At 44.4% G+C, this 25,451-nt stretch overlaps 1 protein-coding gene across 6 annotated transcripts in view; it reads left to right on the top strand.

The window, feature by feature from the left end:
* Positions 1–25,451, top strand: part of ccser2a (coiled-coil serine-rich protein 2a) — an 883,756-nt gene that overhangs the window by 756,868 nt on the left and 101,437 nt on the right. For all 6 annotated transcript variants that reach the window (XM_072491377.1, XM_072491378.1, XM_072491379.1 and 3 more), the window contains one exon: positions 945–1,043. In XM_072491377.1, the coding sequence (XP_072347478.1) occupies positions 945–1,043 (99 nt within the window). The remainder of the gene's footprint in view (positions 1–944; positions 1,044–25,451) is intronic.

Raw genomic sequence — 25,451 nt, 5'->3', positions numbered from 1 at the left:
AAGTGTATAAAAATATGGCATGTTATGGTAACTCATATCGAATATATCATCGGAGATTGTTATTGAGTGTGGTAAGAATATATTGCATTCATATGGTCCCTTGTCACAAACTCTCAGAAATATCTCAGTCAATTCTTTTGAATTGCAGTGATGACTGTTACGTGGATGGATGTAGCAGCAAGAAGTCCAAGATGTTATCAAATTATCTGATTCAAATGCCTACTGTGTACCACATTCCCGCTCATCTCATTCTTTAATAAACTGCAGTGAGGGACATGACTGACCTGACACAACAATGCCAATACAAAAATGAAAACAGAAAATATTCAGTAGGTCAGGCTGTAATATGAGGAGAGAGAAACATTTCAGGTCGATAATTGTTTTCTTTTCAGAGTGTTGATGAAGGATCACAGGTCTGAAACGTTAACTCTTTCTCCTCCCCACTGATGGTGCCTAACCTGAGTATTTCCAACCTTCGCTGTTTTCATTTCTGATTTCCAGCGCCTGCAGTTTTTAAATTCTGTAACAAGATGGCGCGTTTTACTGTATCAGACAAAAATTGGCCGCGAGCCGTAGACATTTCAGAGGCATTGGGGCAAATGAGCAAAAACTGGATCAAAGAGGCAGGTGTCAATGAGCAAGAAATGGGGGAAATTCCAGAACTTCGGGCCCTGTGGCTGAAGACCACAGTGGAGAGATCCCAATAGTGGAGAGATGGACAAGAGGGCAGAGTTGGTGGAGCACAGAGCTACCAAAGTGTTGATGGCTTGGAGAAGATTATAGAGAAAGGGAGGAGTGAGACCATGGAGGGATTTGAACAGAAGGGTAAAAACTTTCTAATCATGACTTGGAGTCGGTGAGCCTTGTTGCATGGTAGCAAAATAAGTTGAAATTATTTCATGTGATTGACCTTATTGACCAATTTCATCTTTTTTTGTACACAGAGCACCAGATGTAATTGCCAGAAAGGAAATTCTGACGCAAAAGGACCAGCATTTTCCAATGCTGATAAGACCACCCAAACAGTCAATAAAGCAATTTCTGTAAGTCCACTTTTTCCAGATCTTTCTGCATTTCAACTGCTCGCTTCAGTGATTTCTGTTTATCTATATTCTCACCCTGTCTTACATCCTCATTGGGGTTAAAGCAACACAAGGTAAACGTTACCGGCATTAAAGGCACGAATGCTGGCACATATATGAGCAAGAATGTTTAAACAGCACATCTTCTTTTAAAACTAGTCGATTTAATAGTTTACTGTTCCATCTGGATTCTTACACCAAGCTTTGATGCATTTGAGGCAAACCCAGGCTTCCACTGCAGACCATGCTTGCTGAACACCATCGCATAACAGGAAATATTGTGTTGCTAAATAATGCCCATTTTGTTCCCAGCCATATTTGTGGAATTGTTCATAATTAGGAGAAAGTTGGGAGAATTTGGCAGTTTGGGCAAATTTTGCAAACTAATGACTTGCGAAGACTCTACTTAGTATTGAAAGTTGAATTGACAAAAACTAATATTGTATTAGATCAAAATGTTGATCATACCATGAAAAAGGTTGTGAGTTTGTAAGTGAAAACAGTAAATTGTCTAAAAAAGTTCAAAGTTAAGGCACAAAACTGGTTCAGTCATTCAGCTAATGGCGATGGGGGTGAGGTGGGTGGTTCTCATAATTGCAATTCCTACCTGACTCTCAATATTTTTGAATACCTTGCTTAAACTATGAGTACAAAAATACATATCTCAATATCATGTATAGAGTGCATTTTCTATAAATTTCACACTTTCAAGACAGTTTCCCTTCACACCAGCCCGTGTGACATTTTCCAGCCACTGCGAACTAAGTCAAAGGAGTTAATGCTATGCCGAGTAATTTATTAATAGTATGATGTGTGGTGCACAGTGCCTATGCTTACAGAAAAATTATAACCTGACGTTAATTTTATGTTTGCGGGATGTATTTCTGTGATTCCTGGGATGTCTGGATTGTCGTAGGAGGAGGTTGACTCGGCCCGTATTTACAGGAATGAGAGGGGATCTCAATGAAACATATAAAACTCTGGTGTGGATGGACAGACTGAATGCGGGGAAAGGTGTTTCCTCTGCCTGGGGGTGTCACAGTCTCAGCATTTGGGGTGTGCCATTTCAGACTAAGAATAGGAGAGACCTCTTCACTCAGAGGTGGTGAACCTGTGGAATCATCCACCACAGTAAACTTGAGGCCGAGTGGCTGAATATATTTGAGAAAGAAATAGATTTCAAGGCACTTAAAGCGCCAGAGGTATGGGGAGAGAGAGGGAGTATGGTGTTAAGATAAAGGATTAACCATGATCACATTGGCAAACCAGGCTCAAGAGGCCAAGTGTCCTACGCCTCCTATTTTCTATGTTTCTAGATAACTCAGCAGCAGATTTAACTTTCAGTCCCCCTGATGATAAGTGGTGGTATGTTTTTCAGTGCCAGCCCTTTTATCAATCTGGCTTAACACAAATCTTCCCCCCCTCCCCACCCAGATACACCCATCTGTCCATTCTGCCCTTCATCCTACTGCCATTCTCCTTATCTGTACTTGCCACCACTTCCCTCTGACCTCTTGTCTTAGCCTCCTGCAGCTGCTATCCTGCCCCACACTAACTCTCTCTGGCCTCGCTGACTATATTTATTGCTTCACCACCCCTCCTAATCAGCTTCAGCCATGCTCCTGGCCGGAGTGAGATTGCCCTCTGCATGGCATTGTACTGTATATTAGCACACATTAGAATTTGGCCTAAGGCTGCACAAACTCCTCTCTTGTAGTTCCTTGAAGGTAGCCGACAGCCGTCTTTTATGCCATTATTTACGGTTGAAATCAAATCTGGATTCTCTCATTTTCTTTTCTAACTTTGGTCATTTTAATTCTGTTGCTTTTTTGTCACACAGTATTTCATCAATTAATTTATTTTCTTAATGTTCTTTGCTTCATTCTCACTGTTTCTGCGCACTTTCGATTGGTCTGGATTAGCAGCCAAGGAAAATCTGAAATGTTCTAAAGCACCCACATTACAATGCTGAAAAAATAAATTAAAGTCTCCTTTATCTTAATTAAAATGAGTTCTCCATTAAGTTTGAAATGATACATATTGAACTGTGCTGTAATGTTATCACTAATATTGTACAATGCTGCAGTGATGTGTCTACATATATGGTCGGGCGCATAAGCATTTTAAATGTGCAATTACCAAATGTTGTACTATCAGGAGTAAGAAGGTAATCCTAATTTTATTTAAATATATAAAATATGTACGGGGAGGATTCTGTGTTGATTAAATTTCTCCTGACTGTCCTTTCGGAGTAATTTTTCCTTCTCCCCTGCAGCTGTCTTTAGAGCTGTGACACCCATAACACATGTCCAATCTGAGAAGGAGCAAATTCTTCAACTAGCATAACGTGCATCCATCCGATTAACTCATCCTTTATTCGGAATGATGGAGGCTGAAAAATGTTTGTCTGGCTAATGGTTGATTCCATTCAGAACCTTTGCTTTTTAAGCATTCTTTCACTTTAAAGTCCAGTCATAATTTTCTCGAGACTTGACACAACAAATCCCATTCTCCATAGAAGAGACATTACAATCACTTTTTTTCTGAAGAGGATAATGTTGTAAAAAAAAAAGGACTCCGATTCTGCGAATTGTTATGGTGCAGAAGGGAGGCTATTTGACCCATCATCTCTGCACCGACTCTCCAAACCACAACTCAGTTAGTGCCATTCGCCTGCCCGACTCAGGCAAGTGAACTTACTCTTTACTGTAAAGGAAGCCGGGTGGAGCTAGCACAAGACTTTGGAATAATTAAAATTATCGATAAGGTAAAGAAGAATGGAACTTGCGAGCATCAAGCATGATTAAAAGGTGTGTTTTTGTCGAATTATGGAGCAATCCAACGGAAAATAAGTTCAGGTTGGGGTTAATATATTTAAGAACGAACTGGATCATTATCTGTTAAGTTAGACAACTGAGGGGTATGTCATTTGAAATAGTGAGGTAATTCTGTAACTTCATGTCTAACTGGTGTGGTTGCCCTTGCAATATTGTTGACAGTTCTGGTTGTCAGAGTAGAGTGAGGGTATTTCCGCTAAGGAAAGAGTGCAGAGACGAGTAACCAGGAAGATTGAGGGGGTGAGGACTTGGGCTATGAGGCGCATATTGTAAGTAATCCATCTTCCCACTGGAGGAGAAGGTTGGGAGGGGATATGATTGCTGTTCTTAGGATTTGTTAATGGGACAATGAAGAACATGACAAATGGTGTCACCTTGTCTGGAACAGTAGGACAAAAGAAAATGGTCTGTACTTCAAGGGAAGTAAATTCAAAATTAACTTGAGGGAACAGTATTTCAGTGAGTGGTCAAGTCAATGGAATCGACTTCTTCAGGAGGCGGTGGAAACTGTTGATTCATTTAAATGAAAATTAGTTATATTTCTTTGAGAAAATAACATTTTCGGATCGAATAATTGAGAATTTGGTCTATTTTAGATTTCTATGCACTTGTGTTTAATTTGCCTTTTCTCTTGACCACCTCTCAAGTAGATTCAAATCCTCCTGTAACCTATCCTGTTGAGCTTGCAGTTTACCAAATCTGGGCATCGTTTTTGCGACTAGAGCTCCAAATGATTCATTAATATACTAAACAAAAGAAACCCCTTGATTTAGGCAAAAGAAACCCCTTGATTTAGGTCCCTGTTGGCAGCACTGATCACATTCTCGCAAAAAGGTTCACAGGCCCTCTGGGTTACCCTCGTTGTGACATTTGTCTGATTGCTTTTTAAAAATCTTCAGTACCAGTCTTCACAGAGGAGCTTTATTAAAGGCCTCACTGAAATACAAGTGCAATCCAACCACTGCCGAACACCTGTTAACTCAATAAATACAGTAAATTAGGTTAGCAACACCTCCCCTTCATCAATTCAGGTTGGTGATAATTTATTATTTCATTTATATTCCGATGGTCCATTATCTTTTATGGGTATCCATAACTTTACCCACAAGGGAATTTAAACTCTCTAATTTATGGTTTTCCTGTGGCGTGCTGAATAACGTGCTATAGAATCCCTACCATGCAGAAGGAGGCCATTCGGCCCATCTTTCCTACACCGACCCTCTGAAAGAGCAGCCTGCCCAAGCCCCCCCCCCCCACCCCCCGCCCTATCCCAATAACCCCCTAACCTAACCTACACCAAGGAGCAATTTTATCACGACCAATCCACCTAACATGCACATCTTTGGACTGTGGGAGGAAACCGGAGTACCCGGAGGAAACCCACGCAGACACGGGGAGAATGTACAAACTCCACAGACAGTGACCTGAGGCCGGAATTGATCCCTGCCACTGTTAGGCAGCAGTGCTAACCACTGAGCCACTCATGCTACCTCCTGCAAGGGGCAGAAAATTAACAAAAGCTGGTAAAAATTCTTCCCAAGCTTCATAAAACATTCAAACAAGCTTCAGGAGACCATGGTATAACATACCACTCTAATGCAGATTATCATATTTAACCCCCCGTGTACTGCTGTGTTCCGATACTGAACATGTCCTGTCCTTTAAAACAATGAGTGTCATTTTGTGTCTCCCATTTTCAAAAGAATATGAATACATTGAAAAAATTTCAGAGGAGCAACAGGGAGCGTTCCTGGACAGTAACCGTAAGTGATGAACCATGTAGTGAACTTAGCTTGTTTCTAACTTCAAGATTAGTCGGGTACCCCTCCACTCACATCTATTGGCTCAAGATTTGTGGAATAAGCCTCTAATTAATATGTTTTTTGAAGAGCTAATGGAAGAAGATTATAAAGAAAGGCCAATGAGTCGAATGCAACGATAAGTAGGAGAATAAGTAGTGAGGAGGTTCAAAGGAGTCTACAAAAGGATTGAGATAGGTTAAGTGAGTGGGCAGTAAATTGGCAAATGGAATATAATGTGATCTGGGTGTCCTGGTACATGAATCATAACAAGTTAGCGTGCAAGCTAAAAGGAGACCAGTTCAGACAAAGTTCACTCAAGTGATACCTGGCATTGAAGTGGTTATCTTCTGAGGAATGGGTAGGCAGGTTGGGCCTCTATCTGTTGGACTTGAGAAGAATGAGGGGTGATCTTGTTCAAACATGTTTTATTGTACCATCTACAAGATGCACAGCAGGGACTCACCAAGGTTCCTTAGACAGCACCTTCCAAACTCGCAACCTCTCTCATCCAGAAGAACAAGAGCAGCAGATACTTCGGAACCCACCACCTAGAGGTTCCCCTCTAAGTCATTCACCACCCTGACTTGGAAATATATCACCATTCCTTCACTGTTGTTGGGGCAAAATCCTGGAACTCCCTCCCTGACAGCACAGTGAGTGTACCTACACCTCTGGACTGCAGCCATTCAAGAAGGCAGCTCACCACCTTTAGAAGGGAAACCAGGGATGTGCAATAAATGTCCAAAGGACCATGAAGATGGTCAGTGGTATGTGTCCCAGGGAGAGGGTGAGGGTCCCCAGGGAGTGGGCCAGCGGTCGCAGGGAGTGGGCCAGCGGTCGCAGGGAGTGGGCCAGCGGTCGCAGGGAGTGGGCCAGCGGTCACAGGGAGTGGGCCAGCGGTCGCAGGGAGTGGGCCAGCGGTCGCAGGGAGTGGGCCAGCGGTCGCAGGGAGTGGGCCAGCGGTCGCAGGGAGTGGGCCAGCGGTCGCAGGGAGTGGGCCAGCGGTCGCAGGGAGTGGGCCAGCGGTCGCAGGGAGTGGGCCAGCGGTCGCAGGGAGTGGGCCAGCGGTCGCAGGGAGTGGGCCAGCGGTCGCAGGGAGTGGGCCAGCGGTCGCAGGGAGTGGGCCAGCGGTCGCAGGGAGTGGGCCAGCGGTCGCAGGGAGTGGGCCAGCGGTCGCAGGGAGTGGGCCAGCGGTCGCAGGGAGTGGGCCAGCGGTCGCAGGGAGTGGGCCAGCGGTCGCAGGGAGTGGGCCAGCGGTCGCAGGGAGATGGCCAGCGGTCGCAGGGAGTGGGCCAGCGGTCGCAGGGAGTGGGCCAGCGGTCGCAGGGAGTGGGCCAGCGGTCGCAGGGAGTGGGCCAGCGGTCGCAGGGAGTGGGCCAGCGGTCGCAGGGAGTGGGCCAGCGGTCGCAGGGAGTGGGCCAGCGGTCGCAGGGAGTGGGCCAGCGGTCGCAGGGAGTGGGCCAGCGGTCGCAGGGAGTGGGCCAGCGGTCGCAGGGAGTGGGCCAGCGGTCGCAGGGAGTGGGCCAGCGGTCGCAGGGAGTGGGCCAGCGGTCGCAGGGAGTGGGCCAGCGGTCGCAGGGAGTGGGCCAGCGGTCGCAGGGAGTGGGCCAGCGGTCGCAGGGAGTGGGCCAGCGGTCGCAGGGAGTGGGCCAGCGGTCGCAGGGAGTGGGCCAGCGGTCGCAGGGAGTGGGCCAGCGGTCGCAGGGAGTGGGCCAGCGGTCGCAGGGAGTGGGCCAGCGGTCGCAGGGAGTGGGCCAGCGGTCGCAGGGAGTGGGCCAGCGGTCGCAGGGAGTGGGCCAGCGGTCGCAGGGAGTGGGCCAGCGGTCGCAGGGAGTGGGCCAGCGGTCGCAGGGAGTGGGCCAGCGGTCGCAGGGAGTGGGCCAGCGGTCGCAGGGAGTGGGCCAGCGGTCGCAGGGAGTGGGCCAGCGGTCGCAGGGAGTGGGCCAGCGGTCGCAGGGAGTGGGCCAGCGGTCGCAGGGAGTGGGCCAGCGGTCGCAGGGAGTGGGCCAGCGGTCGCAGGGAGTGGGCCAGCGGTCGCAGGGAGTGGGCCAGCGGTCGCAGGGAGTGGGCCAGCGGTCGCAGGGAGTGGGCCAGCGGTCGCAGGGAGTGGGCCAGCGGTCGCAGGGAGTGGGCCAGCGGTCGCAGGGAGTGGGCCAGCGGTCGCAGGGAGTGGGCCAGCGGTCGCAGGGAGTGGGCCAGCGGTCGCAGGGAGTGGGCCAGCGGTCGCAGGGAGTGGGCCAGCGGTCGCAGGGAGTGGGCCAGCGGTCGCAGGGAGTGGGCCAGCGGTCGCAGGGAGTGGGCCAGCGGTCGCAGGGAGTGGGCCAGCGGTCGCAGGGAGTGGGCCAGCGGTCGCAGGGAGTGGGCCAGCGGTCGCAGGGAGTGGGCCAGCGGTCGCAGGGAGTGGGCCAGCGGTCGCAGGGAGTGGGCCAGCGATCGCAGTGTGAGGGTCAGCGGTCGCAGGGAGTGGGCCAGCGGTCGCAGTGTGAGGGTCAGCAATATGTGGTCGATGTGCGAAATCGTCCGCAGAGTAAAAACTCGTACGTCAGTGTTGCAACTTTTTACTTTTTAAACCAAATCCAGCGATCGCATCTTTCCTAGCGATTTATTGTTCCCTTTTCCCATAGCAGCTGTTCTTATGACTTCTTAATTGCCAATTTGTGCTGAATTCTAAGCTTTTTAAGCTGTGTCATGTCTCCAAGGAAGTAATTTAAGATTGCTCATATTGGTGGTCGCTAACAGACAGAACGGAGAAGACGGAAGGCATTGCATTAGTCTGGCTTCAATCTGAACCCACCTTTCAGATATTGATCGACAGTGTGGTAACATGCTGTGTAACACGTTTGATTGGGAGAAAGTTATTTACAATGGTGTTAAATCCAGGGGACGAGCAGTTTGATTCACCAAGTGTTATTTGTAATGTTGCTAACACTGCTCCATTGACTTGATTGGGAAAGTATTTTTGAAAATGATGCCGACGTCTCGTTATCTCGAGTTAGCTCAAGCATTTTCTGTTTCCATCAATTTCACAACAAATGTTTTGTTAATTTGGCTATGCTCTATCCCCTTCCTTTGCTCAGATCCTCGGGAGTAATCTGAGAGGCATTGAGTTTCTCTGTACCTATGCTAATTAGCTGTTATTGCAGTTCAAACGTGAATACGATTTGAAACTAATTGAATTTCTGCCTGAATGAATGAAATTGATACAGCCACCTCATTCCATGAAGATAAACCATGTGGAAAATACAAACAAAACACATGGACTCTTTCCCAATCCAGCCTAATTATGCAAATATAGAATGGATAATAAAAACACCTGTTTGCACTCTTCCTGCAAGGTTTGTTTTTGTTTGACATTGGAGAGATTGGGTTTCATTATTCAGTTGGGAAGGAAAGGTGGTCTGTGATCGAGCATGGCTTCGCTTTTACCACCATAAAGTCAATTTTAAGATCTCAGATACTCTGAATACTGAAGAAGGAGAGAGTGATGAGTAATCTTGGCCAATATTATGTTCTGTTTGATTAGCATTGCTAAAAAATTGAAGACTTTACTATTCAGAGATGTCTGGCCTTGCCCAGCGATGATGTGTTCAAGTGTGCTAGAGCCAGTGGCAGGAGGTTTCTTACATACGTCGCTTTTGGACCTCGTAAAACACAGCCAGATGCTTTTCAGGAATGCTAACAAATGAAATTCAACACCAAGCAACGTTACAGGGCATTATTCAAACCTGTGAAATAGGAGCAGAAGGAGGCCATTCGGCCCCTCTTGCCAGTCCAGCCATTGAGAAAGTTTGTGGCCGATCTGTTTGTCTTTCCAATTCCATGTCCCCATCTACCCCAATAGCCTTTGATTCCCTATCCTATAGGGGAGATGAGCGAAAGCTTAGTCAGAGAGGATGGGGCAAAGCATTAAGGAACTTGTTGGAGGGGAAAGAAATGGAGAGGTTTAGGAAGACAAGGCCACCAATGGTGGCACATAATCAATTAAAATAGCTATTAACATTGTAGAGCGAGCTGGTGAAAACTTTTCTCTTTGTTTTATTCTCTGAGCTCGTTATCTTTTCCCCCACACCCCAAGATTGTAACTCAGGCTAGAGTATGATTGACCCACAGGATTCTTTCCATCCCGTGCTCATGTATCCATTCCTGTTGTTTTAGCTCAGACATTCTGTTCGACTATGGCTTTTGTCAATATTGAACCCAATAATGTGCACACTGAATATTTTCCATTCCGAGTAGTTAGGTGATGATTACAGGTAAGAGCTGTGTCTGATCCCGAGATGGTTCAATTCCCGTACCGGCCTCCCCGAACAGCAGCCGGAATGTGGCGACTAGGGGCTTTTCACAGTAACTTCATTGAGCCTACTTGTGACAATAAGCTATTATTGTTATCTCCTCATCGCCAGCTTCCCATCTGAGATAACTCACTTGGCAAATAATAGGCTGGAACGTGGCAGTTCCTCAGGATAAACATGGTTTAATGTGCCAATTTACCAAATCTTGTACAATACAATATTTGAGCTCAGTTGGGAAATTTTGTTGATTATCTTGCAGAATCGCATCAATCTGATTTGCTTTCCACAAATATTAGAACTATATTAGGTAGAGTTCCTGGACTATAGACCAGACACTCCTCATGTAACCTCTATCCAATTGAGCCATTTTTTTTCTGATTCTCAGGTGATACCCATTTAAATAGTGACAAAGCACTGATTAGGGAGGCCACCTGACCCGTCCAGTTTATCTTTCACTGGAGTCTGTGATATGCTTCAATCTCAGCATTTTGCTGCCCCATCATAATTTTATCCTGCACTTTCCTATTCAGAAGGTTAGTTGCTCGCACTCTGTTTTGTAAAGTGCTTCTTGACATTATGCCTGCCATTTATCAGTTTGTAGCAAATCCTGCAATCAGTGTTTAATATCTAACTGGGAATAGAAAATGACACCAGTTCCCAGATCCATGGTTTCAATCATTATTTTTTGACCCCAAGCATGCTTGTGAAACCACCAGCCTTTTATCCATGAATCTTAATGGGTAACTCACTAAGGCTAGCTGTTGCTGTGCTAACATATAATGCCACTGATTGGGGACACTGTCACACCAACTTCTGCCTTTGACATCTTTCGTATTAAGTTTCTGATATCAGATAAGCAGTCATGATAGAATCAAGTCTGGCACAAAGTTCTGGAGTTTCCTACTTTCCAGTGGAAAGTGCCTTATTTGCACAGAAGTGTGTGCAAGTGCCTGGCAGAAGTTCAGAGGATCAAACTTTGGTTATTGATGAGAACCTTGTTATTGCAGAACATGTTCAATACTGTGGAAAGCTTTAATCCAATAATATTGCTGTTTAATGTGACCCACCTTACACTGCTGCCTTAGATTTTTTTGTTTTATTTTGTGTAATGTGTTGATTTAATGGGTTTTGCTAGCACTGAATACAAGAGTCAATTTTGAATCTAATCCATTTTGTAATTTTCTTCAGTCTTTGGAGCCATTGCAGCATCATGTCCATATTGACAGTTCTTGGAGAAAGTTCAGCTAGAGTGCAGTTCAATATAAAAATACTCAGTGGCGAGGGGAGGTGGAATAAAACTGTTCACCAAACTGGATGGATGAATTGTTTGTAGCATTTTCATTATCCCACTGATTTGTTGGATATTAGAATGAACTTTGTGAAATAGAATAGTGGAACACATGGAATGTACCAGGAAATAACTACTCGCTATTCATAGAATTCTGCACCATCAACTTCTCACACACATGCACTCTTTAACAATACACAGAGTAGCTCCAGCTTAAGTCATCGCAGATCTCCTTCTGGGGAAAGTCCAATGTCAGCATGTATTTATCTGTGGCATTATTTTTGTTACTTTTGTGTCACAAAACAGATTAATTGTCATGGAGAGGATTTCACAATATCTCCAGGACAGCTTAGCTGAGTGGACTTGACTATAGCACAGGGCTAAATCGCTGGCTTTGAAAGCAGACCAAGGCAGGCCAGCAGCACGGTTCAATTCCCGTACCAGCCTCCCCGAACAGGCGCCGGAATGTGGCGACTGGGGGCTTTTCACAGTAACTTCATTTGAAGCCTACTTGTGACAATAAGCGATTTTCATTTTCATTTGTTATCCGTCTCCAACTGGCCCTGCCAACTTCGCTCACATTGCACCAATTAGTAAAACAAACGAGAGAGTGAGCTGGCTGAGCCAACATTTGTTGACCATCCCTATTGCCTTGAACAAGTGGCTTCCTTGAACAAGTGGCTTGCTTGGCCATTTTAGAGGGCAATCACGAGTCAACCACATTGCTGTGGGTCTGAAGTAGGCCAGACCAGGTAAAGATGGCAGATTTCCTTCCCTAAATAACCAGTTGGGTTTTTACTTTTTTTAAATTAAATTCAAACTACTTCATCTACCGTGGTGTGATTCGAACCCTGGCCGCCATAATATAATAATAACAATCTTTATTAGTGTCACAAGTAGGCTTACATTAACACTGCAATGAAGTTACTGTGAAAAGCCCCTAGTCGCCACATTCCGACGCCTGTTCGGATACATGGAGGGAGAATTCAGAATGTCCAAATTACCTAACAGCATGTCTTTCAGGACTTGTGGGAGGCAACCGGAGCACCCGGAGGAAACCCACTCAGACACGGGGAGAACGTGCAGACTCCGCACAGTCACTGACCCAAGCCGGGAATCGAACCTGGGACCCTGGCACTGTGAAGCCACAGTGCTAACCACTATGTTACCGTGCTGCCCTGGGTGTTTGGATTACTAGTCCAGTGACAATACCGATATGCCACCATTACCTTGTTCTTTTTCGCTTTGATGATGGAACAAATACAAGCCAATCCTGCAGGGGCTGAAATCTCCTCCAGTTAAATATTGGGACTTTCAGTTGTCTTCGGTCCATGCAGGGCACTCCTTTTCCTAACCATTGACTTCATCATTCTTCACTGTCTGAGGCTTAACCAGATCACTGAAACTTCCAACCCCATAATCACTTCATCGCTAAATCCACCCACTTACTGCTCTGTAATATTACTGCTCTGGAATATTGCCCACTTACTGCTCTGTAATATTGCCCACATACTGCTCTGTAATATTGCCCACTTACTGCTCTGTAATATTGCCCACTTACTGCTCTAGAATATTGTCCACCTGCTGCTCTGCAATATTGCCCACTTACTGCTCTGTAATATTGCCCACTTACTGCACTGTAATATTGCCCACATACTGCTCTGTAATATTGCCCACTTACTGCTCTAGAATATTGTCCACCTGCTGCTCTGCAATATTGCCCACTTACTGCTCTGTAATATTGCCCACTTACTGCACTGTAATATTGCCCACATACTGCTCTGTAATATTGCCCATTTACTGCTCTGGAATATTGCCCACTTGCTGCTCTGGAATATTGCCCACTTACTGCTCTGTAATATTGCCCACTTACTGCTCTGGAATATTGCCCACTTACTGCTCTGTAATATTGCCCACATACTGCTCTGGAATATTGCTCACGTAATATTGCCCACTTACTGCTCTGTAATATTGTCCACCTGCTGCTCTGCAATATTGCCCACTTACTGCTCTGTAATATTGCCCACTTACTGCTCTGTAATATTGCCCACTTACTGCTCTGTAATATTGCCCACTTACTGCTCTAGAATATTGTCCACCTGCTGCTCTGCAATATTGCCCACTTACTGCTCTGTAATATTGCCCACTTACTGCACTGTAATATTGCCCACATACTGCTCTGTAATATTGCCCACTTACTGCTCTAGAATATTGTCCACCTGCTGCTCTGCAATATTGCCCACTTACTGCTCTGTAATATTGCCCACTTACTGCACTGTAATATTGCCCACATACTGCTCTGTAATATTGCCCATTTACTGCTCTGGAATATTGCCCACTTGCTGCTCTGGAATATTGCCCACTTACTGCTCTGTAATATTGCCCACTTACTGCTCTGGAATATTGCCCACTTACTGCTCTGTAATATTGCCCACATACTGCTCTGGAATATTGCTCACGTAATATTGCCCACTTACTGCTCTGTAATATTGCCCACATACTGCTCTGGAATATTGCCCACTTACTGCTCTGTAATATTGCCCACTTACTGCTCTGGAATATTGCTCACGTAATATTGCCCACTTACTGCTCTGTAATATTGCCCACATACTGCTCTGGAATATTGCCCACGTAATATTGCCCACTTACTGCTCTGTAATATTGCCCACATACTGCTCTGGAATATTGCCCACTTACTGCTCTGTAATATTGCCCACTTACTGCTCTGGAATATTGCCCACTTACTGCTCTGTAATATTGCCCACTTACTGCTCTGGAATATTGCCCACATACTGCTCTGGAATATTGCCCACATACTGCTCTGGAATATTGCCCACTTGTTCCTCTGGAATATTGCCCACGTAACATTGCCCACATACTGCTCTGTAATATTGCCCACATACTGCTCTGGAATATTGCTCACGTAATATTGCCCACTTACTGCTCTGTAATATTGCCCACATACTGCTCTGGAATATTGCCCACGTAATATTGCCCACTTACTGCTCTGTAATATTGCCCACATACTGCTCTGGAATATTGCCCACTGACTGCTCTGTAATATTGCCCACATACTGCTCTGGAATATTGCTCACTTACTGCTCTGTAATATTGCCCACATACTGCTCTGGAATATTGCTCACTTACTGCTCTGTAATATTGCCCACATACTGCTCTGGAATATTGCCCACTCGCTGCTCTGGAATATTGCCCACGTAATATTGCCCATATACTGCTCTGGAATATTGCTCACTTACTGCTCTGTAATATTGTCCACATACTGCTCTGGAATATTGCCCACTTACTGCTCTGGAATATTGCCTACATGCTGCTCTGGAATATTGCCCACTTGCTGCTCTGGAATATTGCCCAAAGTAGCAAACGTGACACCACTGTTTAAAAAAGGAGGTCGGCAGAAAGCGAGTAATTATAGGCCGGTAAGCTTAACTTCGGTTGTAGGGAAAATGCTGAAATCTATCATTAAGGAGGAAATAGCCCATTGGGCAGACGCAGCATGGGTTCACAAAGGGTAGGTCGTGTCTGACTAATTTGGTAGAATTTTTTGAGGACGTTACCAGTGCAGTAGATAACGGGGAGCCAATGGATGTGGTATATCTGGATTTCCAGAAAGCTTTTGACAAGGTGCCACACGAAAGGTTGCTGCATAAACTAAAGATGCATGGCATTGAGGGTAAAGTGGTAGCATGGGTAGAGGATTAGTTAACTAACAGAAAGCAGAGAGTGGGGATAAATGGGTGTTTCTCTGGTTGGCAACCTGTAACTAGTGGGGTCCCTCGAGGATCAGTGTTGGGCCCGCAGTTGTTCACAATTTACATAGATTTGGAGTTGGGGACCAAGTGCAATGTGGCAAAGTTTGCAGATGACACTAAGATGAGTGGTAAAGCAAAAAGTGCAGAGGATACCGGAAGTCTGCAGAAGGATTTGGATAGGTTAGGTGAATGGGCTAGGGGCTGGCAGATGGAATTCAATGTTGCCAAGTGTGAGGCTATCCATTTTGGGAGGAATAACAGCAGAATGGATTATTATTTAAATGGTAAGATGTTAATACATGCTGCTGTGCAGAGGGACCTGGGTGTGCTGGTGCACGAGTCGCAAAAAGTTGGTGTGCAGGTGCAACAGATGATTAAGAAGGCTAATCGAGTTTTGTCTTTCATTGCTAGAGGGATGGAGTTCAAGACTAGGGAGGTTATGCTGCAATTGTATAAGGTGTTGGTGTGGCCACATCTGGAGTATTGTGTTCAGTTTTGGTCTCCTTACCTGAGAAAGGACATATTGGCACTGGAGGGAGTGCAGAGGAGATTCACTAGGTTGATCCCAGAGTTGAGGGGATTAGATTATGACGAGAGGTTGACTAGACTACGACTGTACTCATTGGAGTTTAGAAGGATGCGGGGGGATCTTATTGAAACATTTAAAATTATGAAGGGAATAGATAGGATAGATGCGGGCAGGTTGTTTCCACTGGTCAGGGAAAGCAGAACTAGGGGCATAGCCTCAAAATAAGGAGAAGTAGATTTAGGACCGAGTTTAGGAGGATCTTCTTCACCCAAAGGGTTGTAAATCTCTGGAATTCCTTGCCCAGTGAAGCAGTCGAGGCTCCTTCATTAAATGTTTTTAAGATAAAGACAGATACCTTTCTAAAGAATAAAGGGATTCTGGGATATGGTGTACGGGCCGGAGAGTGGAGCTGAGTCCACAAAGATCAGCCATGATCTCGTTGAATGGCGGAGCAGGATCGAGGGGCCAGATGGCCTACTCCTGCTCCTAGTTCTTATGTTCTTAAGCTCTGGAATATTGTCCACTCCCTGCTCTGTAATATTGCCCACTTACTGCTCTGTAATATTGCCCACATACTGCTCTGTAATATTGCCCACTTACTGCTCTGTAATATTGCCCACATTCTGCTCTGTAATATTGCCCACATACTGCTCTGTAATATTGCCCACTTACTGCTCTGTAATATTGCCCACTTACTGTTCTGTAATATTGCCCACTTACTGCTCTGTAATATTGCCCACTTACTGCTCTGTAATATTGCCCACTTACTGCTCTGGAATATTGCCTACTTCTGTGGAATAATGCCCACTTACTGCTCTGGAATATTGCACACTTACTGCTCTGGAATATTGCACACTTACTGCTCTGTAATATTGCCTATTTACTGCTCTGTAATATTGCCCACTTACTGCTCTGTAATATTGCCCACTTACTGCTCTGGAATATTGCCTACTTACTGCTCTGGAATATTGCCTACTTACTGATCTGTAATATTGCCTACTTACTGCTCTGTAATATTGCCCACTTACTGCTCTGTAATATTGCCCACTTACTGCTCTGTAATATTGCCCACTTACTGCTCTGTAATATTGCCCACTTACTGCTCTGTAATATTGCCCACTTACTGCTCTGGAATATTGCCTACTTCTGTGGAATATTGCCCACTTACTGCTCTGTAATATTGCCCACTTACTGCTCTGTAATATTGCCCACTTACTGCTCTGTAATATTGCCCACTTACTGCTCTGTAATATTGTCCACTTACTGCTCTGGAATATTGCCCACTTACTGCTCTGTAATATTGCCTACTTCTGTTGAATAATGCCCACTTACTGCTCTGTAATATTGCCCACTTACTGCTCTGTAATATTGCCCACTTACTGCTCTGTAATATTGCCTACTTACTTCTGTGGAATATTGCCCACATACTGCTCTGTAATATTGCCCACTTACTGCTCTGGAATATTGCCCACTTACTGCTCTGGAATATTGCCCACTTACTGCTCTGGAATATTGCCCACTTACTGCTCTGGAATATTGCCTACTTCTGTTGAATAATGCCCACTTACTGCTCTGTAATATTGCCCACTTACTGCTCTGTAATATTGCCCACTTACTGCTCTGTAATATTGCCTACTTACTTCTGTGGAATATTGCCCACATACTGCTCTGTAATATTGCCCACATACTGCTCTGTAATATTGCCCACATACTGCTCTGTAATATTGCCCACGTTACTGCTCTGGAATATTGCCTACTTCTGTGGAATATTGCCCACTTACTGCTCTGTAATATTGCCCACTTACTGCTCTGGAATATTGCCTACTTCTGTGGAATATTGCCCACTTGCTGCTCTGTAATATTGCCCACTTACTGCTCTGTAATATTGCCCACTTACTGCTCTGGAATATTGCCTACATCTGTGGAATAATGCCCACTTACTGCTCTGTAATATTGCCCACTTACTGCTCTATAATATTGCCCACTTACTGCTCTGTAATATTGCCCACATACTGCTCTGTAATATTGCCCACTTACTGCTCTGGAATATTGCCTACTTCTGTGGAATATTGCCCACTTACTGCTCTGTAATATTGCCCACTTACTGCTCTGGAATATTGCCTACTTCTGTGGAATATTGCCCACTTACTGCTCTGGAATATTGCCCACTTACTGCTCTGGAATATTGCCTACTTCTGTGGAATATTGCCCACTTGCTGCTCTGTAATATTGCCCACTTACTGCTCTGTAATATTGCCCACTTACTGCTCTGGAATATTGCCTACTTCTGTGGAATAATGCCCACTTACTGCTCTGTAATATTGCCCACTTACTGCTCTATAATATTGCCCACTTACTGCTCTGTAATATTGCCCACATACTGCTCTGTAATATTGCCCACATACTGCTCTGTAATATTGCCCACATACTGCTCTGTAATATTGCCCACTTACTGCTCTGGAATATTGCCCACTTACTGCTCTGGAATATTGCCCACTTACTGCTCTGTAATATTGCCCACTTACTGCTCTGTAATATTGCCTACTTACTTCTGTGGAATATTGCCCACATACTGCTCTGGAATATTGCCCACTTACTGCTCTGGAATATTGCCCACTTACTGCTCTGGAATATTGCCTACTTCTGTGGAATAATGCCCACTTACTGCTCTGTAATATTGCCCACATACTGCTCTGTAATATTGCCCACATACTGCTCTGTAATATTGCCCACATACTGCTCTGTAATATTGCCCACTTACTGCTCTGGAATATTGCCTACTTCTGTGGAATATTGCCCACTTACTGCTCTGTAATATTGCCCACTTACTGCTCTGGAATATTGCCTACTTCTGTGGAATATTGCCCACTTACTGCTCTGGAATATTGCCCACTTACTGCTCTGGAATATTGCCTACTTCTGTGGAATATTGCCCACTTGCTGCTCTGTAATATTGCCCACTTACTGCTCTGTAATATTGCCCACTTACTGCTCTGGAATATTGCCTACTTCTGTGGAATAATGCCCACGTACTGCTCTGTAATATTGCCCACTTACTGCTCTATAATATTGCCCACTTACTGCTCTGTAATATTGCCAACTTACTGCTCTGTAATATTGCCCACTTACTGCTCTGGAATATTGCCTACTTCTGTGGAATAATGCCCACTTACTGCTCTGTAATATTGCCCACTTACTGCTCTGGAATATTGCCTACTTCTGTGGAATAATGCCCACTTACTGCTCTGTAATATTGCCCACTTACTGCTCTGTAATATTGCCCACTTACTGCTCTGTAATATTGCCCACATACTGCTCTGTAATATTGCCCACATACTGCTCTGTAATATTGCCCACATACTGCTCTGTAATATTGCCCACTTACTGCTCTGGAATATTGCCCACTTACTGCTCTGGAATATTGCCCACTTACTGCTCTGTAATATTGCCCACTTACTGCTCTGTAATATTGCCTACTTACTTCTGTGGAATATTGCCCACTTCTGTGGAATATTGCCCACATACTGCTCTGTAATATTGCCCACTTACTGCTCTGGAATATTGCCCACTTACTGCTCTGGAATATTGCCCACTTACTGCTCTGGAATATTGCCCACTTACTGCTCTGTAATATTGCCCACTTACTGCTCTGTAATATTGCCTACTTCTGTGGAATAATACCCACTTACTGCTCTGTAATATTACCCACTTACTGCTCTGTAATATTGCCCACTTACTGCTCTGGAATATTGCCCACTTACTGCTCTGGAATATTGCCCACTTACTGCTCCTGTAATATTGCCCACTTACTGCTCTGGAATATTGCCCACTTACTTCTGTGGAATATTGTCCACTTACTGCTCTGTAATATTGCCCACTTACTGCTCTGTAATATTGCCTACTTCTGTGGAATAATACCCACTTACTGCTCTGTAATATTACCCACTTACTGCTCTGTAATATTGCCCACTTACTGCTCTGTAATATTGCCCACTTACTGCTCTGGAATATTGCCTACTTCTGTGGAATAATACCCACTTACTGCTCTGTAATATTACCCACTTACTGCTCTGTAATATTGCCCACTTACTGCTCTGGAATATTGCCTACTTCTGTGGAATAATGCCCACTTACTGCTCTGTAATATTGCCCACTTACTGCTCTGTAATATTGCCAACTTACTGCTCTGTAATATTGCCCACTTACTGCTCTGGAATATTGCCTACTTCTGTGGAATAATGCCCACTTACTGCTCTGTAATATTGCCCACTTACTGCTCTGTAATATTGCCCACTTACTGCTCTGTAATATTGCCCACATACTGCTCTGTAATATTGCCCACATACTGCTCTGTAATATTGCCCACATACTGCTCTGTAATATTGCCCACTTACTGCTCTGGAATATTGCCCACTTACTGCTCTGGAATATTGCCCACTTACTGCTCTGTAATATTGCCCACTTACTGCTCTGTAATATTGCCTACTTACTTCTGTGGAATATTGCCCACTTACTTCTGTGGAATATTGCCCACATACTGCTCTATAATATTGCCCACTTACTGCTCTGGAATATTGCCCACTTACTGCTCTGGAATATTGCCCACTTACTGCTCTGTAATATTGCCTACTTCTGTGGAATAATACCCACTTACTGCTCTGTAATATTACCCACTTACTGCTCTGGAATATTGCCCACTTACTGCTCTGGAATATTGCCCACTTACTGCTCTGGAATATTGCCCACTTACTGCTCCTGTAATATTGCCCACTTACTGCTCTGGAATATTGCCCACTTACTTCTGTGGAATATTGTCCACTTACTGCTCTGTAATATTGCCCACTTACTGCTCTGTAATATTGCCTACTTCTGTGGAATAATACCCACTTACTGCTCTGTAATATTACCCACTTACTGCTCTGTAATATTGCCCACTTACTGCTCTGTAATATTGCCCACTTACTGCTCTATAATATTGCCCACTTACTGCTCTGTAATATTGCCAACTTACTGCTCTGTAATATTGCCCACTTACTGCTCTGGAATATTGCCTACTTCTGTGGAATAATGCCCACTTACTGCTCTGTAATATTGCCCACTTACTGCTCTGTAATATTGCCCACTTACTGCTCTGTAATATTGCCCACATACTGCTCTGTAATATTGCCCACATACTGCTCTGTAATATTGCCCACATACTGCTCTGTAATATTGCCCACTTACTGCTCTGGAATATTGCCCACTTACTGCTCTGGAATATTGCCCACTTACTGCTCTGTAATATTGCCCACTTACTGCTCTGTAATATTGCCTACTTACTTCTGTGGAATATTGCCCACTTACTTCTGTGGAATATTGCCCACATACTGCTCTGTAATATTGCCCACTTACTGCTCTCGAATATTGCCCACTTACTGCTCTGGAATATTGCCCACTTACTGCTCTGGAATATTGCCCACTTACTGCTCTGGAATATTGCCCACTTACTGCTCTGGAATATTGCCCACTTACTGCTCTGTAATATTGCCCACTTACTGCTCTGTAATATTGCCTACTTACTTCTGTGGAATATTGCCCACTTACTTCTGTGGAATATTGCCCACATACTGCTCTGTAATATTGCCCACTTACTGCTCTCGAATATTGCCCACTTACTGCTCTGGAATATTGCCCACTTACTGCTCTGGAATATTGCCCACTTACTGCTCTGTAATATTGCCCACTTACTGCTCTGTAATATTGCCTACTTCTGTGGAATAATACCCACTTACTGCTCTGTAATATTACCCACTTACTGCTCTGTAATATTGCCCACTTACTGCTCTGGAATATTGCCCACTTACTGCTCTGGAATATTGCCCACTTACTGCTCCTGTAATATTGCCCACTTACTGCTCTGGAATATTGCCCACTTACTTCTGTGGAATATTGTCCACTTACTGCTCTGTAATATTGCCCACTTACTGCTCTGTAATATTGCCTACTTCTGTGGAATAATACCCACTTACTGCTCTGTAATATTACCCACTTACTGCTCTGTAATATTGCCCACTTACTGCTCTGTAATATTGCCCACTTACTGCTCTGGAATATTGCCTACTTCTGTGGAATAATACCCACTTACTGCTCTGTAATATTACCCACTTACTGCTCTGTAATATTGCCCACTTACTGCTCTGGAATATTGCCTACTTCTGTGGAATAATGCCCACTTACTGCTCTGTAATATTGCCCACTTACTGCTCTGTAATATTGCCCACTTACTGCTCTGTAATATTGCCCATCTGCTTCCCTGTTGTCAATGACCTCCATTGGCTCCAAGTCCAACAATGTTTCAATTTTAAAATTCTTATCCTTGTTTTCAAATCCTCCCATGACTTTGCAACTTTACCTCTAACCACATCCAAACCTCCGTTCCCCTAACTCTGGCCTCTTGCATATCTGCAATTTTAATCGCTCCACCATTGCTGACCCTGCCTTCTGGTAGGTCAAGGCACTAAGCTCTGGAATTCGCTCCCTAAACATCTTTGTCTCATTAGTACTCCTGCTGTGAGACCCTGCTTCAAACAACCTCTTAGAAATATTTAAACATAGAAAATAGGAGCAGGAAGAGGCCATTCGGCCCATCGAGCCTGCTCCACCATTCATTATGACCATGGCTGATTATCCAACTCAAGAGTCTAATCCCGCTTTCCCCCCATATCCTTTGATCCCCTTCGCCCCAAGTGCTCGCTCTAACTGCTTCTTGAATACATACAATGTTTTGACCTCGACTATTTCATGTGGTAACAAATTCCACAGGCCGACCACTCTCTAGGTTCAGAAATGTCTCCTCATCTCTGTCCTAAATGATCTACTCCGTGTCCTCGGACTGTGCCCCCTGGTTTTGGACACATCCACCATTTGCAACATCCTTCCTGCATCTACCCTGTCCAGTCCTGTTAGAAATGTATTGGTTTCTATGAGATTCCCCCTCGCTTCAGCAGTCAAGGGCATTCAGCCTCTGATCTTCGAGTAAGCATTCTCCAAGGCTTCCTTCAGGACGCGCGACAACCCAGAATCGCCGAGCAAAAACGTATCGCCAAGTTCCGCACACATGAGTGCGGCCTCAACCGGGACCTTGGATTCATGTCACATTACAATCACCCCCCACCATCTGGCCTGGGCTTGTGAAATTCCACCAACTGTCCTGGCTTGAGACAATCCACACCTCTTTAACTTGTGATTATCCCTCTCTCCAGTTGCTCCGTCTCGACCTGTAGACTTAATTACCTGCTAATACTCGCATTCAAAGTATTGTCTTGCATCTTTGACTTTGTCTATATATATGTTTCTGGAACCCATCTCTTCATTCACCTGAGGAAGGAGCAGTGCTCCGAAAGCTAGTGATTTTGAACAAACCTGTTGGACTTTAACCTGGTGTTGGAAGACTTCTTACTGTGTTCACCCCAGTCCAACGCCGGCATCTCCACATCATTCTTCTGCATGCTGCGAATACAATGGTAACCGATTCTATCTCTGACAAAGCTTGATCATCTTAATATCTCCATATATGGTTCAGTTTCAAAGATTGTTTGGTAAAATTCCTTTGAAGCACCTTGAGCTGTCTGGTGATATTAAAGGTGCTATGTAAATGCAGACTGTTGTTTCACAAAGGTCCTGGATTCCTGTATGGCTTAGTTAGAGCATATTGGAATTATCTGCCTCTACTGACAATGCAGCAGAAGGTGAAAGCAGTCTGCATGATTTGATGAACAAAATTCATGATAAAACATTATAAATGAATACACTGCTGCCTCGCCATCATTATGTTTCAGTCTCTGTCAGGGCAAAGGGACCTGTGTGGTTATTGCGCATCTTCTTGCTGTACCTTCTAACACACTAGCATTGGGAAAGATTTGGGAGCATATTGTGTGGCTGTACTGGGATCAGAAAATTAATATTAACATGCCAATCTGTTCCTGTTAATTAGATCATAAGAATGTATTTAATGCACCTCTTGCTCAACTTAATGAAAACCTCATTTATTGCCTGGTCCCCAAGTGAAATTTAATGGCTTACGTCCAGGATAATGAAAGACACAGGCTGTGAAAACCCGTGGTCTTTTGGAGCAGCATGGAGACTGAAACATTATTCTGGAGAGAGAGAGCAGTGTCTTTATTTATAATGTTTTATCATGAACTTTGTTTAACAAATCATGCCGACTGCTTTCACAGCCCAGGAGAGGGGATGGAAAGAATAAATTAGCTCCTTATGGATGTTGCTGTTTACATTGGATTGCTGTCATGAATTCTGTTTGCTTCCAATTTCCATGTAATGCCATAAATATTTTATCTGCTTTTGCTGATATCTCGGGTCTAGGTTTATTTTTCACCAATTCGGAATAAAGTGCTATTGTAGCACAGACGTGATAAATCCAGTAAATGGATTACTGCAACTGAGTAATTGTTAGTCCTCGGGACACACAGCACCATCCACGGTTCAGCTTCCATTAGTTATGGAGCTTATGAAAGTTGTTGTGAATCTGTTGAGAGCGAAAATGCTTCTGTAAAACTTGGAAATGTAAGACAGACTTATTATTGAGAAAACTGCAGCCTAAACAAACTGCTGTATTATCTGATTTTCTGTAAAAGGATTCCGTTTCATTCTTCTAAATAACAACAGATCGCAAGCTTTGATTTAAATTCTTATGATTAGTCTTTTCTAAAACTGGTGGCTGTTGAAATTATTGGAGATGCACGATTTGCCACAAGCCTGGTTATTCACTGTCCAGAAATATTCATTTCCTGAAAAGAACGGCAGATATTGGATTTTCAATCGGTCCTGAGGAATATCCTGCTACATCTAAGATTTTGTGGGCTATGTCCTTTTTCAGCCCCTTCTCCACCCCCTCCCCATTTCCCAGGCTCCTTGCTGATGTGTTTCCGTGGGTGCATTTCATCCTTGGCCCATGTGGCCTTCATTCTGTGTGAACCTTTGAGAGTATTAACAATCTGTTTAACCTGATTCAGCGTCTCCAGCTGAATTCAACCCTGTCAACCCATATTAACCCATTTCCGGGAGGGGGAATGAAGGCTGACCCCCCCCCCCCCCCACTTTCCCAGTCATGAGGGTGTTAATGCCAATTGTAACACCCATACCCCATAAGTATTTGAAAAATAATATTTGAAGGGTGTTTACAGTGTGTTGTTATGAACTGAATACACTGCCTGAAAGATTAGAGAAAGCACATTCTGTGGTAACTTTCAGACGAGAATTGGACAAGTACTTAAAAAGGACTATAGGGAAAGAATGGGGAAATCGGACTGATTGAAAAACTTTCAAACAGCTGACCCGGATTTGATGGGCTGAAAGGCTTCCTTCTCTGTTTTATGATTCTCTGGGGACAGGGCATAGTTCATGAGTTCCAGTAGATCGTTATTTAAGCGCTAATGTTGGTGTGATAGACTGAATGATGATCTCCCCCCCCCCCCCCCCCCCCCCAGATTGGCTCAAGCAGGCTGTGAGATTGGGACCAGTGCATGCATTAATGCTGTTGTATGTTCACTCCATTGCTTAAACATAACAGTGTCCTTATTCTTTCAAAACATAGCTTCTGCCAGCTGCTACTGTGTGTAAACTTTTTTTCTGCATTGGCAATGCTTGATTTTTGGCATTGTTGTTACAGACCTATGACTTGTATTAACTGTTCTGAATTTCCAACTTTTTTGCTGTAACCTTGAGCTTTATTGGATGTAGAACATCATTTTTGGAGCTTCTAACCCACATTCAGCAATATTCTGCTAGTGTGTAATACCTGACCACTTAAATGATACCATTTGTAGATATTTTCCCGATTTTTAAATTGCCTT

Source organism: Scyliorhinus torazame, chromosome 28 (genome assembly GCF_047496885.1).
Source record: "Scyliorhinus torazame isolate Kashiwa2021f chromosome 28, sScyTor2.1, whole genome shotgun sequence".
NCBI classification, from domain to species: domain Eukaryota; kingdom Metazoa; phylum Chordata; class Chondrichthyes; order Carcharhiniformes; family Scyliorhinidae; genus Scyliorhinus; species Scyliorhinus torazame.
The sequence above is the reverse complement of the archived record's forward strand: the minus strand, read 5'-3'. Positions and strand labels throughout refer to the sequence as shown.